The 15,592-nt window shown below is 40.8% G+C and overlaps 2 protein-coding genes across 3 annotated transcripts; both read right to left on the bottom strand.

Annotated features, from left to right (window-relative positions):
* Nucleotides 1–797: 797 nt before the first annotated feature.
* samtor (S-adenosylmethionine sensor upstream of mTORC1) lies at nucleotides 798–7,343 on the bottom strand. 2 transcript variants are annotated; one of them, XM_029523860.1, is made up of 5 exons: nucleotides 7,126–7,343; nucleotides 4,702–4,843; nucleotides 4,441–4,566; nucleotides 2,362–2,476; nucleotides 798–2,069 (listed from the first exon to the last, which is right to left on the bottom strand). In XM_029523860.1, exons 1-5 carry the CDS (start codon nucleotides 7,283–7,285, stop codon nucleotides 1,443–1,445), a joined length of 1,170 nt encoding a protein of 389 aa, XP_029379720.1. In that variant the 5' UTR covers nucleotides 7,286–7,343; the 3' UTR covers nucleotides 798–1,442. The 2 variants fall into 2 exon arrangements, with proteins under 2 accessions (XP_029379720.1, XP_029379719.1); XM_029523859.1 differs by having other exon boundaries at nucleotides 2,362–2,538; nucleotides 4,473–4,566.
* A 1,376-nt stretch (nucleotides 7,344–8,719) lies between these two features.
* On the bottom strand, nucleotides 8,720–14,717 carry ppp1r3ab (protein phosphatase 1, regulatory subunit 3Ab). Its single transcript, XM_029522548.1, has 6 exons — nucleotides 13,945–14,717; nucleotides 13,410–13,474; nucleotides 13,186–13,283; nucleotides 10,774–12,619; nucleotides 9,917–10,164; nucleotides 8,720–8,773 (listed from the first exon to the last, which is right to left on the bottom strand). Exons 1-6 carry the CDS (start codon nucleotides 14,715–14,717, stop codon nucleotides 8,720–8,722), a joined length of 3,084 nt encoding a protein of 1,027 aa, XP_029378408.1.
* Between the last annotated feature and the right edge of the window lie 875 nt (nucleotides 14,718–15,592).

Here is a 15,592-nt window from a genome sequence, read left to right as displayed (position 1 = left end):
CTTTAGACTTACAGATGTTATGGGCCCATCATTTTGGTTGTAAAATTGTCATCATAGGAAAATAATTATTTTTTGTGACACCCCTTAAGATCAATGATAAAGTGCCACAGACAAAAAAGAAAAAAAAAAATACACATACAATGTAAATTCATTCCTTCATTCACACTGACAAATCCAACCACACACTAACATTTCACAAGGTAGTGTCTTTAGCCAAAACCTCCTTCCACAGAACACAGTATCCTCAGATCTGGTCTTGCTTTTGCTATTGCTAAAATCTACAGTATCTTACCTGTACGACAAAACAGTAAATTAGTGCAAATCTCTTCTGTCTGTGAGGAGCTCAGATCTGGATATTCTTGCAGGCAGAGTCTTTACTGGATTTTCACAAAGTTACAAACCTGTGTTCAAGGGTATTGGTGCTGTAAAGTCCATTTGGGTCACTGGCTTGCAGTGTTGTACTATTTCTTTGCTGGAAAGTTAAAAAAGAAAAAAAAAGACTGGAAATCTAACAGGAGATAATTCAATATTAATATTTGTAAGGACAAGGGGGGTGTAATACCTACTTTGAAACACTCGTACCTTGTTACACAAATGAGTAAACACAGTTACAGTTTCACATTAGTAAACCTAGTAATACTCCTACCATAAGGTTCTGAAAATGTTTAAAATGCTACAAATACCACTTTCTTGTAAAAGTTGCACAAATCATTTAGAGGATGCCAAGTTAAAATGGCATTGCCACACTTGGACAACACCAATGTTTTGACTGTTGAAGACTATTTATTTCTAAATGATTAACTTCTTTTTCCTTTCTTTTTTTTTTTTTTGTTTTGTTTTGTTTTTTTTTTTTTGTTTTGAAAAACTAAATGCACATCAAGAATCTTCTGAGAGTCTAGCTGCATGACTGTCACAGAAGCAAGCGTACCAAGTCCAGTCGTTTCCACTTCAGTCTCTCCAGTGCAATCAAATTCCGATCAGACTGCTAGGGTTGCTGTATTTGGCTTTTATACTAAGCAGCCTGCCACACTAGCTTATTCAAATAGAGAATGAAAGATAAAAGACAGTACAGAATGTAGACAAGCTGACATTTGTTATTGAGAGCTGATTGGAAATTGGGATGGAAATTAAGGAGCGGAGAGTTAAGATATCTCAAGGGAATTCACCTTCCAACACTTAAAAAACCTAGCTATTTATTAAAATATATCCATCTTAGTGTGTGCGTATGTGCACAGGTTTGTGTGTGCATGTATGTGTTTGTGTGCACTCTCAGAGGAGCGTGGATATGAGAAAATAACCTGTAAACTTCTTTCTGTCACACTGTGCAAACTGCATTGTTTTGAGGAGAGGGAAGAGAAGGTGAAAAAGAATGCAGCAGGCTAAATTTGGCAGCGCAGCAGTTGAAGGGGAGGTGACAGTTACGGTGGGGTTGCTGGTTGAACCTAGCTCTGAAGCAGTATGGGGTCCTCCAGCTCATGGAAGCCAGGCACAGTGCTGCCCTGGCTCTCTCCAGAATCCGAATCGTAGGGCGTGTCAGGTAACTCCGTGAAGCCCCAAGCCAGCTGGTCATCCTCAAACTCTGAGCGCACAGGCACGTCGGCACGGTCTTCCTCCTCGTTGGAGTGGAAGTCCTGAGGGATGTAGAGCATCTCGGGGTAGTTGCGTGACACCAGGTCACTGGTTGTGGCCAGAGACACCTTACGGAAGGCAATGAGATGCATGTGGGAGTACTTGATGTATTTGTAGCGCTTGAAGCCCAGCGACTCCACCGCAACACGCCAGCTGCGCATCATGAGGGCGTGACGGTTCTGGTGGGAAGAGTCGGGCGTGATAATGAGCAGCAGGCCATGCAGCTCCAGCAGCTCATGAGCCTTCTTGCAGCAGATCCAGCGCTGGTATGGGGAGGGGAAGTAGGAGAGGAGCAGCGAGAAGACCACCACATGGAAGAGCTGAGCAGGCAGCGCGTCGATGGGGTTGTGAAGCTGGCGGAGGAAAGCCTCGACTGCATCGCCAGCCAGCTGCAGAGGCTGCTGGAGCTGAAGGTTGAGGAAGTCACACTTGTACACGCTCTGTAGGAGGGAAAAGGAGAAAACTCTGCACAATTCATGGTTCAAACACAATCTTTTACACCCTCTAATAATGTAAATCCACACGTTTAAATTCATGACTTGCAGCTGCAGAAGGTGTAAATGTTTTTGTTCTGCTTTTCTGCAAAATGTATTCACAAGCTCAATAACCATAAACTCCTGCATGAGTCATTTCTGGTGTTTCGATTACTTCGATTGCTTTGTAATGACAGCACAGCACATATAAGTCAACAAGCATTTTAAATGCTTGTTTTTATTGAGTAAGCACTAATACCTCAACTGCAGGCACTATGTCAATACCAACTGTGAGAAATTCATCAAACTTCAAGAAAGGGTTGAAGCAGCTTCCCACATCAAGGAGACGCATTTTCCCCAGCTGGGAAATTGAACTGCAACACAAGGAAAAACTTGTCAATGTAGCAATTACATGTAAAAAGAAGTAAATGTGGAACTTTTGTATCACATGGGCGTCCCTTTTACATGTAAGGCATACAGTACTAGATTTAAATTGCAACAGTTCATCCATATTTAATGTTATGGATGTTGTTGATAAACATTATATATAAAAAGAGCAACTTGAATTCCTGACAACTCTGCCATATAAAAGCTTATTTAAAAAAAAGAAGGAAACATACAGTACTTTTTAACATGACACAATGAGCAGAAAGAACAATTGCTGATAATGTATATATATGTCCACACGCTCAATTAGCATGTCAAATGGAAGCAAATGGAAGCTATAAATTAGTGACATTCATTAGTTATGTCTTTCCCTCTGTTTACTCTGCTGAGGAATGTCGTTTCTTGCTGGGATCAGGTCTTGGTAACTGCCAACTCACAAGATATTCAGCCTCCATCGGGTTTACATGGCAGGATGTTATAATACAGCCTAAGCTCATTGTATCATCCGAGTAGGCCCCTCATCAAAAAATGATAATGTGGGCCAGGGCTAGCTGGCTACCATGCTAACTTCAGAACAAGAAAAGATGTGATGGAGATACCAGTAAACATCAGTTGTTGCTTTTCACCCCAAGAGACAGATGCTGGTGATTCGGAAAGGAAGATGTTGAACTGGCAGCTGAATGCTTCCTCTGGAGTTGTAAATACACAGCTGTTAATGCTAAGGTTGGCTGTGCAGCAATAGAAAAATCTACGACTAGCTTCTTTAGAATTTAAATGTTAATTAAAAGCTGTTACCGTACCCAGCCCAAGAGTGCTCTGTAACTTTACCTCTAGATCAGTCAGGTAGCATGAAATCATTTCCATCACCTGACTGATAAGGGGTTAACCTTTTTTTTGTAGCTCAAATCAAAAAGACTGATTTGTTCAGATTTGGTGTATAATTACAACTATGACATGTAACTAACTTTTTCTGACTCGCAACTGACAAAGCACCATATTAACAAACTAAGAAAGCACCATCATAACAGAAAGTTCAGCTGTGAACTCCTAGCAGGCCTCTATTGACAAGTGGTTTGACAAGCTACCCAAGGAAAAAACGAAACATGGACGTGGAAACAACATGCCAACAAACAAGAAGATAATGTCTGTTGCACAATGCACGACATGGCAACTAGGAGGGCCTACTTTTCTGTATTTATTAAAAAGTGTATATGAATGGGAAAAAACCTAATTAAAGTGTTCATTAACTATCATTTTTGCCTTACTTCAAACTGTTGTCCTAACAACACCTAACAACTACACAAAACGGCCTATTGCTGAAATATTTGTATTATTCCTTGGCAGCAATGCTCAACTAACACAAAAAACAATTGTATCTTGTTTGCCATAACTAAAACAATACAGCCAAAATGGGCTGTATTGTTTAAATACATATTACATATATTAAATACATATATTAAAATTTAATAAAATGTTAAGTGTGGCAATGTCATAGGCGATGTGAAAAGTAATCCAGCATCTCCTGTGGTGATGAATGACCATTTAGATCTTGCAGTTTTTACATGTGCCACCAATTCTTTCTAAATAATCATTCTTAGCTGCTCAAGGCAGTTGGTTGTTCAAACCAATAAAAGATTATGCATTCTCAAGAACAATACAAGCTGTTGGTTTATTGTACAATATAGTCCAAGAAGCTCCAAAAAGCAGGAATTACTCAAATCTGCTTTTAATTTGAAAGGGGATTTCAAAAGGTGTTGTTTGATTGATGCCAGACTGTGCACATATTCATCATTTTCCTCTTCTATATAACAATAATGCCAATTCCTTGTGCAGTAACTGCCATATACCATACATTTTAGTATATTCTTTATAGTTTTCACACTTAGTAAGGAATAGGGATATAAATTCTAGGATCTGCATTTATGGCAGATAAATAAATACTGTAACATACCTGGGGATGGTCCTGTATGGCTGGGCACTTACAGATGCAGTCAGACCCATGCCAAGAGCTGCACTCTTCTCATCCTTTTCTAACATTTTTTTCATCCCGCCATCCAAAAAATACTCTTGACAGACACTGCAGAAGTGGAATCAAAACAGAACCTTCCTGTGATACTGGGATTGGCATTAGCATGTCCTATGGATTTGAGCTGGATTCTACCATCATGAGGTGTAAAAGCTGCAGGTGAGAGACATTTGAAGTCAGGCGTACCTGCGACACCAATCAATGCGTCCCTCTCCTTCGCAATTTTTGGCCCAGTGGTTGTCGGCAAGATTTTTCATGGCAAGGGCATACTCACTCAGTGTCTGCTCATCCTCACAGTGCTCACGCCAGATCTTGTCAAAGTCCCCCACTGAAGGGAAAAAAAGGAGAGAATCAGAACACAACTTTCAGAAATGAGTTATCAATGTCAAAGTTATCTTAAACTACTGGTGGTGTCAGCAGCTGAAGTCTTACTTTTCTTCTCTTCAAGACCAACATGCCAATGTACAGCAACTAGCAAACATTCAGAAAATACTTCAGTTCCCCATCTTAGCACCAAAACATGATTGTAATCCGGTGGAAAAACCTGCTAAAAAAGCTCAGACCACATTTCCCCATTCGCTGCTACACTGCCTACATGCGCACTCGTCTCAGAAGTGGAACTGTTTCTGTTTTTTTTTTTTTTTTTTGGTGCCATCTCACAGTAATAATTGTGTCCCAAAAAATTTCCCTTTAGCACATCTTCACAGCTTCTGAGATGTTTACAGTCTGCAGCATAGGCCAACACAGTGATAAGGGTGAAATCCCATGACCACAAGGAAAAACTCTTGCATCAGATTAACAGAAATGAAAGGACAACAAGGAGTGGTGGTAAACAGCAACACAAGCATAACTACTGTAATTCAGTGCCAAGCCTCTCTGATCATGCCTTACTTATTAACCAATCATGAGGTCTGTTAGCAGAACGACCTCTTTCTGCTGTCTCCAAAACAAACAAGCTAGTCTCTCTCACTGTGAATATTTCCTGATTCAACATGCTTTATTCCCAGCCTGACTTGATCCAGTGTCGATTTAAAGGATTTCAAATAATGGCGATGTTTTGTTTTTTGGGGTGGAAAAGTAAATCAAAATCTGAAAAAAAAAAGTAAAGCTAATACAAGAGAAAGTGTCGACATTTATTCCAGCAATTATATTTTAGTGAGTTGTTTTGTCTCTTCTAAAGGTGCATTAAAAGCTTCTTTCTACTATTTACTTTGCCATATGCATTCAAGCAGGAGACAAACTAAATCATGATATTTGTGGCTTTTATGCTTGGTCAAATAAATCCTACTGCCTTAAAACTGTTGTGCCATTGTTCTGATTTTGCACCTGCTGTGAATTTGCCTTTTTCCATGTCGTCCTCCAACACAGTCTCTGGCAGCATTGTGCATTTCCCCGGAACAAGAATACAAATTACAGGGTACAGTGAAAGACCATCATAAGGCCTCTGTTAGGATAGGTATTGTAGCAATTTTTTTTTAAATACAGGTCACTTCAGCATTTGGGCTTGGAACTTAAAAAAAACAACAACAACAAAAAAAAAAAACTATCAGTCTTAAACTGCAAACTCATGGCTGTAACATACAGTAGGTGAGGGCTCAGTGAGTAAAAGAAATGCCAGTTTCTTCTTCTGGGCAGCAAAGACGTGCTCAGATGTCATCTGACAGTGCGCATGGGTTGTGTAAGGGTTTTTCCAAACTTCCCATTTCAAATTCTCTCTTAGACTCTAACTCCTAAATAGGAACCAAGACAGAGATGACTCCCTCGGACACGAGCAATCAATCTACTTTCTGCAAGCAGCGTGCAGACTCTGAAAGCCACAATGCCAAATTTCTTACCCTACATTGGCGTGCTAAAAAAAGCAAACTGCTTGCCAGAGTCATAGACTGGGTAATAGCTATGAGATATTATTAATTGATCTCTATAGTCATATCTGCTAATGTTGTCAGTGTTGCTAGATGTCTTTGTAGAGGCAAAACCAGATTTTTAAAGTTTTCCCTCAGTGCGGAGAACATTGATTTGTCAGGTTTTGAATTGACTGGAAACAGACAATCAGTCAATAAAAGGGTTCCTTGGTTTTGTTACTTCTAGGAATGACCTCCCCTCTCCCTCTCCCTCTCCCATCCTCCATCCCACACCTACCAATACACCAAAACCTGCATCAGAATTCAGGTCCATTGTCTAACTGTGATTCAGATATTATAACACTAGTTGGGCTTGTAAAGGTGAAAGCAGATGTTTATTCAGTCCACACCGAAAACACATAATGGCTCCAGTCATTCATTGTCAGCAGTTAATGTGTCTCATTAGAAAGCTATAAAAGGTCTCAGATGGTCCGTGAAGAGAGATAATACATGTTTACAGTAGAGACACCAAACCTTTGCAGCGAGTCTAGCGTTAGTGTGAAGCAGCTTTTAAAGGCCTAGTTCTCCCCAGTGCTGCCGGCTGGGGAGGAGGCAAGGAAGACACTGGCTGCTAGCGGGGAGCGGGGAGGTGGCAGGAGCTTTCCCGAAGGATCAAGATTTCATTAGGTTTCTGCGGGGCGAACGAAGAGTGTTAGCCGGACGGCTGCAGGGCCCCAGACAAACACAGGGGCCCACGGAGGCAGCTTACCCTCTCTGTATTTCCTGCGCAGTTTTCTGTGGACGTTTTTGACGACCCCAGACAACTTCTCCTGCTCCCTCTTGCATGGCGGCTCGTCCGGAATGGGCACGTAGAAGAGCTCCCGCTGGTTTCCCGTCACCCCGGTCTCGACATCTTCCCTGGGCTCCATAGCACCGCACCGCCGATGCCGACTCCGCCAGTTGCTTCCCCTTTTCCGAGCTGCAACCTGACCGGCGAACCGGCGCACTGGCCAACAACGCGCGAGCTGATTGGTGGGTGTTGACAGGCTCGCCGCGGAACTGACAGTCCGCCGACCAATAACAGGCACGGAGACGTTTAAATGCAGATTGTAAATACCGCTACTCTGAAAGTTAAGTCAAACACGTCATGACATGATGGAAAAATCTTGTCGTTGCAGATAATATACAGCAAATGACAAACTTTTTAAAAATGTGTTCGAAGAGTTTGTTTGAAATGCTATAAATGTCATAATTTATTTGTTTATTTCTCTAGAGATTGGCCCTCATTTCCTTTTAACATGTTTTTTTTTTTCACAACATAAACCAATTATTTACTTACCTAAGTATCTATGCCCCATAAATTGTGAATAATGTCACAGTTTTAAAGGCCCTCATTACTTCAAGTTCTCATTTAGTCCTTGCAAAATGGATTAAAACAACATGCTCATATAAACTGTAGTGATTTGGCACTAATACTGCAATATAGAAAAAACGTGGGGATGGTTCGAAGAGAGACACCCTAAATATCTAAAATTGAGATTTGTATGGGGTTAATGTAGGTTATTCAGGACATCTTTTAAGGAGCAATGTAATCACAAACAAAACAGATGAGGGAAGTAGAGACTCACAAAATACTGTACATTAACAGGAATTAAATCATATTTATAATTTCAGATTTTTATTTTTATTTTTTTCAGGATGCTGTGGTACGCCTCTGCTTAAAAAAGAGGTGCTTTTACCAAGTGGATTTAATATAATGAAGGAGCAGCAGTGATTTGAGGTATGTATCAAGTATCTTAGATTAAATACATTCACTTTGTTGTTACCACAATGAAAAAGTCATAGTTTAGAAAACATTAATGAATTTTTAATATCTGTGCTGTTTTAATCCCGATTTAAAAACTGGATTTGGAGTAAAGTAAGGACAAGTGTGACTGTATCTAAAGCTCGGTTATCTGAACTCTAGTTATAAATTCTTTTTAGTCCCTTGACAGCATAACTTTTCCCCTCTCCCAAAAATAAAGCACATGAGCACTGTTTACTTGCTTACATAGAGTAGTAAAAAGAAAAGGCGTGAGATAGACCAACAAAATCATAAATGATGTCTTTATTTTCATCCAGAAATGGAACTGCTCCAAATATGTCCTCGAATTCTTGTGTCTTCCATTAGATAAACATGAGTATGACTTTTACACTGAACACAGCATGACTAGTTCTTTCTAAAATACTTCCTAGTTTTAAACATTGCATGAAATATCAGTCTGTTTTAGTCACCCCAGCTTGTTAAAAAGGACTTGTTAAAAATCCTTTGTTGTTTCTTTTGATGTTTAAAATGTTGCCTTGGCAAAATTGAGAGGTAATCCTCACAGCGGGCTGCCCTGGAATCCCCTGGTGAGTTCATTCCTGCAGCTGTTCAGCTCAAAACACAGCAAAAAGCCAGAGTTCAAACAGGAAGTAGGGACTACGTGCTATAGTTACCCATAACCCATATAGTTTCCCATAATTTGGCTCAGTGTTATTATTTAATTACTCAACTACTTTGAGCAGGCATTGAAAGCTGTCAGGGGAGTTCTCTGCTTTGCTAGATTTATTGTTGTGGACCAATACTATGTCAGAAATGCATGTGGCCTTGGCTCAAGGTTGGCCTTCCTTTTGGAACGACTTCATCTTGGAAAGGGGCCCACCTTTCCCAGAGAGGGCTAGTAAAAGAAGTATAGAAATAGATGAGGAAAAACTAATTTGAGCTGGCTATTAGTAATAATAAACAAAAACTCAGGGAACACAGTGAGTCATTTGTTTATTTTACAATTTATTTATTCCAGACTTACAAAAAATTACACAAATACTCCACTCAGCAACACACAATTCGAAGAGCATTAATGTTCTGTAGAAGTGATCAGCATGACCAATGGTCCACAGCCTGTTGGCTGAGTCGATATTAACTTTTATGTACACAACCTCAGAGAAAATTGGTTCTTACTCTCCTTAACAGAGAGTTATCATCCACCCATAGGGAATGCACAGCGCTCACTCTGATATGTGCCATACATTTCACTCAATATCCTTTGTTCTTCAATGTCATATGTTATCTATATAGACCATTACTAAATATACAAATATCAAGCTGTGTTTCCTGAAAGGGGAAAGGAATCCCCCAATCCTATAGACATTTGTGGGTCTCAAGGCAACATTTTCTACTCTTATAAATCTCACAAGTCCACCTTAAATAATATCAAGACTGAGAAAGTTACTTTTGTTTTTTGTTTTTGCTTTTTTAACAATTGAATTCAATTAATTCTGTTGTTGTTCTTAACTGGCGGTGCCTCTCCTTGAAAACAGAGCCAAAACAATGAAATCAAATAGACCACGAAACAGACAAGAAAATCATAATGGTATGCCACAACTAAAAATATCACTAACAAGGTGGTGTATAACAATATTTTTAAGATATTGCTGCAGGAAAAAGTCTTTCTCCACTGTGAAACATTTCTACGGATTCTTTCCTGTCCACTTGACAGTGGCAGAGCTGCAGCTGTGGGCTGTAAATATGTCGTGTCCACATCTGGGTGCTGGCAGCTTAGTTGCTGCTCTTCATCCAGAGACTCGCTGATGGAAGGCATGGGTGTAGATAGCAGTTTGCTTCTGCTCACAGAGGGCCGTTTGCCCACGCTGAAGCCCATGTCTCTGTCTTTAGAGGCCTGTGATCCAGCGTGAACCGCCCTCAGACAATGCATGTACAATTCGACCTCTTCCTCATCAGAGTCAGATTCTGCCATGTCGTGGCTTGTTTGGGCACTTTCAGGTTCATCTGTTAAAATGTGCACAGCGCAGGATTCATTCTCAGCTCTTGGTCGGTAATGTGAAGCAGTCAAACTCTTTTGAAGATCCTCCTCTTTATAAAGATGCATTTCAGGTGAGAGGGGTACAATTCCCCCCTTCCTTTGTTTGTCAGTTGCACTCTTTTCCTCTGTGCTCACTGGAGCAGATAAAAGATCCTCAGCGTGGTTTTGTGCAGTGTCATCTTCTCTGTCCTCTCTTGTCATTCTCTCTGGGTCTGCAGTTACCATCTCTGAGTCTCTTGCTTCAACTAAAACTTCCTTCTTACAATTTGGATTTTCTTCTTCTGTGTTTACTCTTGGTGGTTTTTCCTGATCCCTCCAAACCATGCAAGCTTCATCTCCCTGGTTTGAATCGATTTCAGTTTCTTCCTCTCCATTCATCTCCTCTTCCTGGACATTGGTCCTTTTGATACTGACCTCTTGTATCTCTGCAAAGTGTTTTTCTTTGTCTGTCTGACCTTTCTCCTCTCTCTTTTCTTCTGCCTCCATCTTCTCAGCTGCATCTTCCTCTGCAGCTGTCTCATTTTTGAATTCTTCTTCAACATTCCCCCCATATTTTCCCACCACAATCCCCTGACTCTCCTCTTCACGACCCTTCTCCTTGTCCTCTACCCCCGCAACACCTTCAGGCTTGGTTCTGTTCTCTCCTGCAGCAGTGAGCAGCTCTCCCTTTAAACTTATTGTCTTGCCTTCTCCTTGACCTGTTAACATATTCTCCTCCTCCTCTTCAACCATCATTTCCCAGTTTTTTACCTCAGTGTTGTCTGCTGAACTGATTTCCTCCTCATTTAACAAAGCTGTTTCTACCTCACCTGAAACAATAATTGGCTCGTCTTCCGAAGTATATTCATCTTTCAACTCTGCAAACATGTCATCTGGTGTGCGATTGTTGCCCATCACTTCTTTTATCAGTGACTCAGCTGCCTCACCACCACCCACAGATTCAGCTGAATGTTTTGTTTCACATTCATATGAATTATTAGTCAACTTTGTTTGCTCTTTCACATTTCTACATTCCTGATTTTCGAGAGACGCTTCAGGTGTTGTGTAATCATTTCTCCCTATGATTTCACAATGAGAAATGCTGTGAAAGCAGCCCGTGGTTTCTTTTGTAGCTGAATGATTGATTTCAGTAAGCTCCAAATCCTGTAAAGCCTCTAAACTGTTATCTGCCTCTGAAGATGCTGTCGCTGTTGATTTTGTTTTGATTATTTCACCACTGTTGTCTTCCATTTTGTCATTTTCTCCACTGTCACTGCTCAGCTGGTTTACCTCATCGCTAATTTTCCGACCTGACGCTTCTGGACTGGTCATGACCTCCTGACCTTTACTTTGTGAATGTATACCCGCTGTCATCTGAGCCTGTGCTGTTTCTGCTGTAATTTTGTGTTGGTGGTCACATGTCTTATTGTGTTCCTGTGTATCTCCCTGGTGTCTCTGAGTGGATATTTTTGCTCTCAACAAATCTGCATGCATAATGTCTACAATGTGAGAATATACTTCTGCACTGCCAGATAGAGTATTTGTGCAGCTCTGGTCTGACTGTATAATTGCACCTGGATCCTGCAGAGTATCTGTCTGGTTTAGGTTGTCACTTTCCAGACTCAATCCTGACTCTTCTTCTTTAGGACTACTTGGATTAGCATCTGAGCCATCTTGGTTTGATTCCTGCAGCTTAACTATGTTTCCCCGAACATTGTCGTTGACATTTCCAGCTTCTGTTAAAGTGGGGCATCTACTCTCCTTTGTCTCAGTGTGAGGATGATGACTTAAGTCTTCTGTAGTCAGTGTGACCTGTGCAGGGTTTCCCCTGTCAGCCACACTCTGACTTTCACTCCCCACTCTGTCAAACATCTGATGATACAGTGGCGCCACTATAGTCCCAAATGTGAAGCTGGGTGTCTGGCCAATAAGGCTTTTGCTGATCACAGCTGAAACAATACTGTCAACCGGTTCATCTGCAGTGCTGTTAGTAAACTCATCACCTTGCTTCGAATTTTCCTCCCCAGGAATGGAGTCAGGCTTGTTGACATTGTGACATTCTGCAGGAGCAGGTTCATCATCTGAGTGTGGTGGGCTGTCTGGGCTATCTGTAGAACTTTCTAAGTTGCTAAGTTGCCAAGCTAAGTTGTTGCGCTCAGATTTCTCTAGCACACTGACAGATGTGCTATCAGGGAGCGATTTGATGCATGTTCCAAATGATTCACAAACAAACTGAGAGCATCCTGATTTGCTGCTCCGCTCAGGAGAAAGGTGCTTTTCCTTTGGCTTTTCTTCTTGCACTTCCTGTTTTGCTTCTAGGGGTGATTCATCCTTATCTGTGTCTTTTGTGCCCTCATCTCTTTGAGCAAAGTAGTCCCTCACCCGAGCCAACCGAGCAGCCTTTCTGCGACTTCTTCTGTTGCTGTTACATCTGTTCTCGATCTGACCATCAACAACAGGAAGAGAATATTTTCAGGTTAATCAGAGAGTCGTTATACTCATATAGCGGGGGGACTGGTGGATTATACTTTGCTATTTTTTGTTGAAACATAAACTAATAGAAGTAGTCAGTAATTAAAATAGAATGGACAACATAATGTGGCATGCATAACATAGAACTGTGGTGCTACTCAAGCTACTGTCATGTGATATCCTGTCAGAAAGTCCACCAGGGATCAAACTCTGTCCCACAGTGAATACACCCTAGTGCCTTCAAGTCCTTAAGGTTATATTAAATTAAGTCAGAAAATTAGGCACAGGTTTCATAGTCAAAAATCCATCGGATGTAGAGAAGGGTGTGGGATATCAAGAGCAGGATATAAAATACATTGAATATATAATCTTGAGCAATAAAAAAAACAAAAAACAAATAAAAACAAAACCAGCTGGATCAAAAGCGTCTTATTGCATATTTGCTACGCAACTAGAAAAACAAACTTTAAACTATAAGCTAGACCACTGCATTTTGTTTGTGCCAAATAAAACTGAAATGGCGAGTTTTCGCTCACCTGTAATTTCTGTCCATCTTCCCCTGACATTGCTGACTGTGCGTCAGACAGTTCTTTGGTTTTCTTATCGTTCACTCCCTCTCCATGTTTTGATTCAACTGGAAAAGAAGAGACATATGTTATTTGTTATTCTGCAGCCAAAGTATAAAAGTGGTTTATTCTTTTCACGCTTGATTTTATTATTGCATGGGGGAACAGGCAAAATAAATAAATAAATAATTCACCTGCTGAAATATCATCTTGAGGTGAACCTGCCACAGCTGACATGTCCATAGATAAGAAGCTCCGACTGTGAATGAATAAGAATGTAATTATTTACTTTATGTCTGTCAGTCACCAACTCACACAAGGTGAAGATACCAAAATATTGATTGAAAAACTTTTTTTTTTTTTTTTTTTTTTTTTTTTTGTTTATAGTATTTATTAGGGTGTGATGCTTATTGAACCTGTTAAAAGTATATTTCTCCATTGCTGTGCACCAACATAATATGATCTTTAAATACAGCATGTAAAATATTTAGTTTAAAGTGTAAAGATATTATATACCGTAAATAATTGCTCCTGAAATTAACCTTTTGTTTTCTATATAGAATTGAATTAAGTTTGGGCCCTGTTTATAATAAAGCCACTGATCAAGTGAAAGCATTCAAACTATTAGAAGTGAAAAAAAAAAAAAAAAAAAAGTTCACTCTTTCATCTCATCATCATTGTGGACCATTTCAAATCCTTAATGGCAAATGACTCCACACCCATCTTCACCTGACAGACTTAAGGCAGCTTTTCTTGATATTGTCCTTTTGTGGTTTTCCTTTCGATCTCTGCCGACAGAACATCACGTAATTTTTGTTGTTGTTGTTGGCCCAGAACGTCCCCACAGGAGTCTCATACCGCAGACTAAAGTCAACTCTGGCTCCCTGCTCACCAAATGGAGGCACCAAAGTTAGTTTGAATGAGAAACAGTCCATTACACCGTCACTGGACCCGGGGATGTATTCAGCCAGGAGGTCAAAGTGGCTTGACCAGGCATCCAAAGTGGTTCGGATATATACTGCCTTACTGAAGGAGATGTTGAGGACACGGATCACTCCTTTCAGTATTGTGGTCCCAGGAAGTAAATTAATTGACTCCAACTCCACTTTCTGGTCCTGCACTTTGATGCACAGCTCCTCAGGAGACAGCGGAAGGGAGAAAGAGTGAAGAGAGAGGAAGTATTCCTCTGCCTCTTTACCTTCACTGTCGGAGGACTCATACCCTCGTAGTGTGGGGACATCCCATGTGTCAAACTCCTTCACCTGGACCAAACTGAGGCCTTTAGCGTCTGCAAAGGACACTCTCCTGGAGCCACTGAGAGGCAGTTCAGGCTCTGAGTCCTCATCAGTGACAGAGCTCTTTCTCCGCGGAAGAGGGGAACATTTGGGCCTGATGCCGATGATCATTTCACCCTCATCGTCGTCCACATCCATGGAGCCGAGGCCTGGGACTCCTAAGAGGTCCCAGGCCTCAAAAAGCCTTGGTGGTCCCACAAACTCCATGGGGCTCTCTGTGAGAGAGGCAGCGGGAAAGGAACTGCAGTGATTCTGTTTCTGGCAACTGACATTCAACATGCTCTGACTTAACAGGAGTCGGGTTACAGATGACATTGTTGCAAGGGCCAACACTATAAATAGGCCAGAAAGGACTTGAGCTATGTACAGAAGTCTAAACTCAGAGGGAGAAAGTATCATCCTCTTTGCTCTTTGAGGCTGAACAGTTGTGTGACATTATATACATTTTAGATCTGTAGATTGATGATTTTATGATTTTGTCCATGCAAAACTACCCAAAACTCTGTGCAGACATCTTTTTTTTGTTTAACCAATTGGTCCCTGAAGCGATATGATGGTATTTGCACAACAAGCATGATATTTACCAGGACAGCTGGCCAACGGGACTTGAGGTCTTTTTGTTTTTTTTTTTAATAAAAACACAAACCTCCAAAATGAATTTATCTGACCCCCTACTGACTGATTGTGTGAGGAACAACCATTCCACACAAGTTTTGCTATTCTATCTGCATCTCCCATATCAACGTTTATCTGCAGATACCAGAATTACACATTTCACAGTATTTGTTCTGTTTCCTATTTGTATCTCACAGCTGTGAGAGACCGACATGTCCAGACTGCGCCTTCACAAAAATGGTTAGTTCTCAATGTTACTGAGCAAATCAAATACATATTTTAACAGTGGGGTAAGAGAGTTGTGTCTTCATTGCACAAAGCTGAGTTGCTCTCTGAATTGGACATGACGAGTATGAAAGCATAAGCCTTCAGGGAGTATAATGTCTTGGTCCAGAGGATGTGGGATCTGACACAGGCATGATATTTTAAATGTCCCCACAATGCCATGAGTTGGAAGCTATGTAAAG

The sequence above is a fragment of the Echeneis naucrates genome, chromosome 16 (assembly GCF_900963305.1).
Source record: "Echeneis naucrates chromosome 16, fEcheNa1.1, whole genome shotgun sequence".
In the NCBI taxonomy this organism is placed as follows: domain Eukaryota; kingdom Metazoa; phylum Chordata; class Actinopteri; order Carangiformes; family Echeneidae; genus Echeneis; species Echeneis naucrates.
The sequence above is the reverse complement of the archived record's forward strand: the minus strand, read 5'-3'. Positions and strand labels throughout refer to the sequence as shown.

What these genes read in the sequence shown, in the direction of transcription:
- samtor (XM_029523859.1), bottom strand. Translation starts at nt 7,285, where the DNA reads ATGGAGCCCAGGGAAGATGTCGAGACCGGGGTGACGGGAAACCAGCGG. An exon ending in CGCATTGATTGGTGTCGCAG is followed by an intron (nt 4,567 to 4,701) that starts GTACGCCTGACT and finishes CCACTTCTGCAG; the next exon opens with TGTCTGTCAAGAGTATTTTT. An exon ending in GCATGGGTCTGACTGCATCT is followed by an intron (nt 2,539 to 4,472) that starts GTAAGTGCCCAG and finishes GTGATACAAAAG; the next exon opens with TTCCACATTTACTTCTTTTT.
- ppp1r3ab (XM_029522548.1), bottom strand. Translation starts at nt 14,717, where the DNA reads ATGGAGTTTGTGGGACCACCAAGGCTTTTTGAGGCCTGGGACCTCTTA. An exon ending in GAAGGGTCGTGAAGAGGAGA is followed by an intron (nt 10,165 to 10,773) that starts GTCAGGGGATTG and finishes ACATTTTAACAG; the next exon opens with ATGAACCTGAAAGTGCCCAA. An exon ending in TAAGCTGCCAGCACCCAGAT is followed by an intron (nt 8,774 to 9,916) that starts GTGGACACGACA and finishes CTGTGTTTTGAG; the next exon opens with CTGAACAGCTGCAGGAATGA.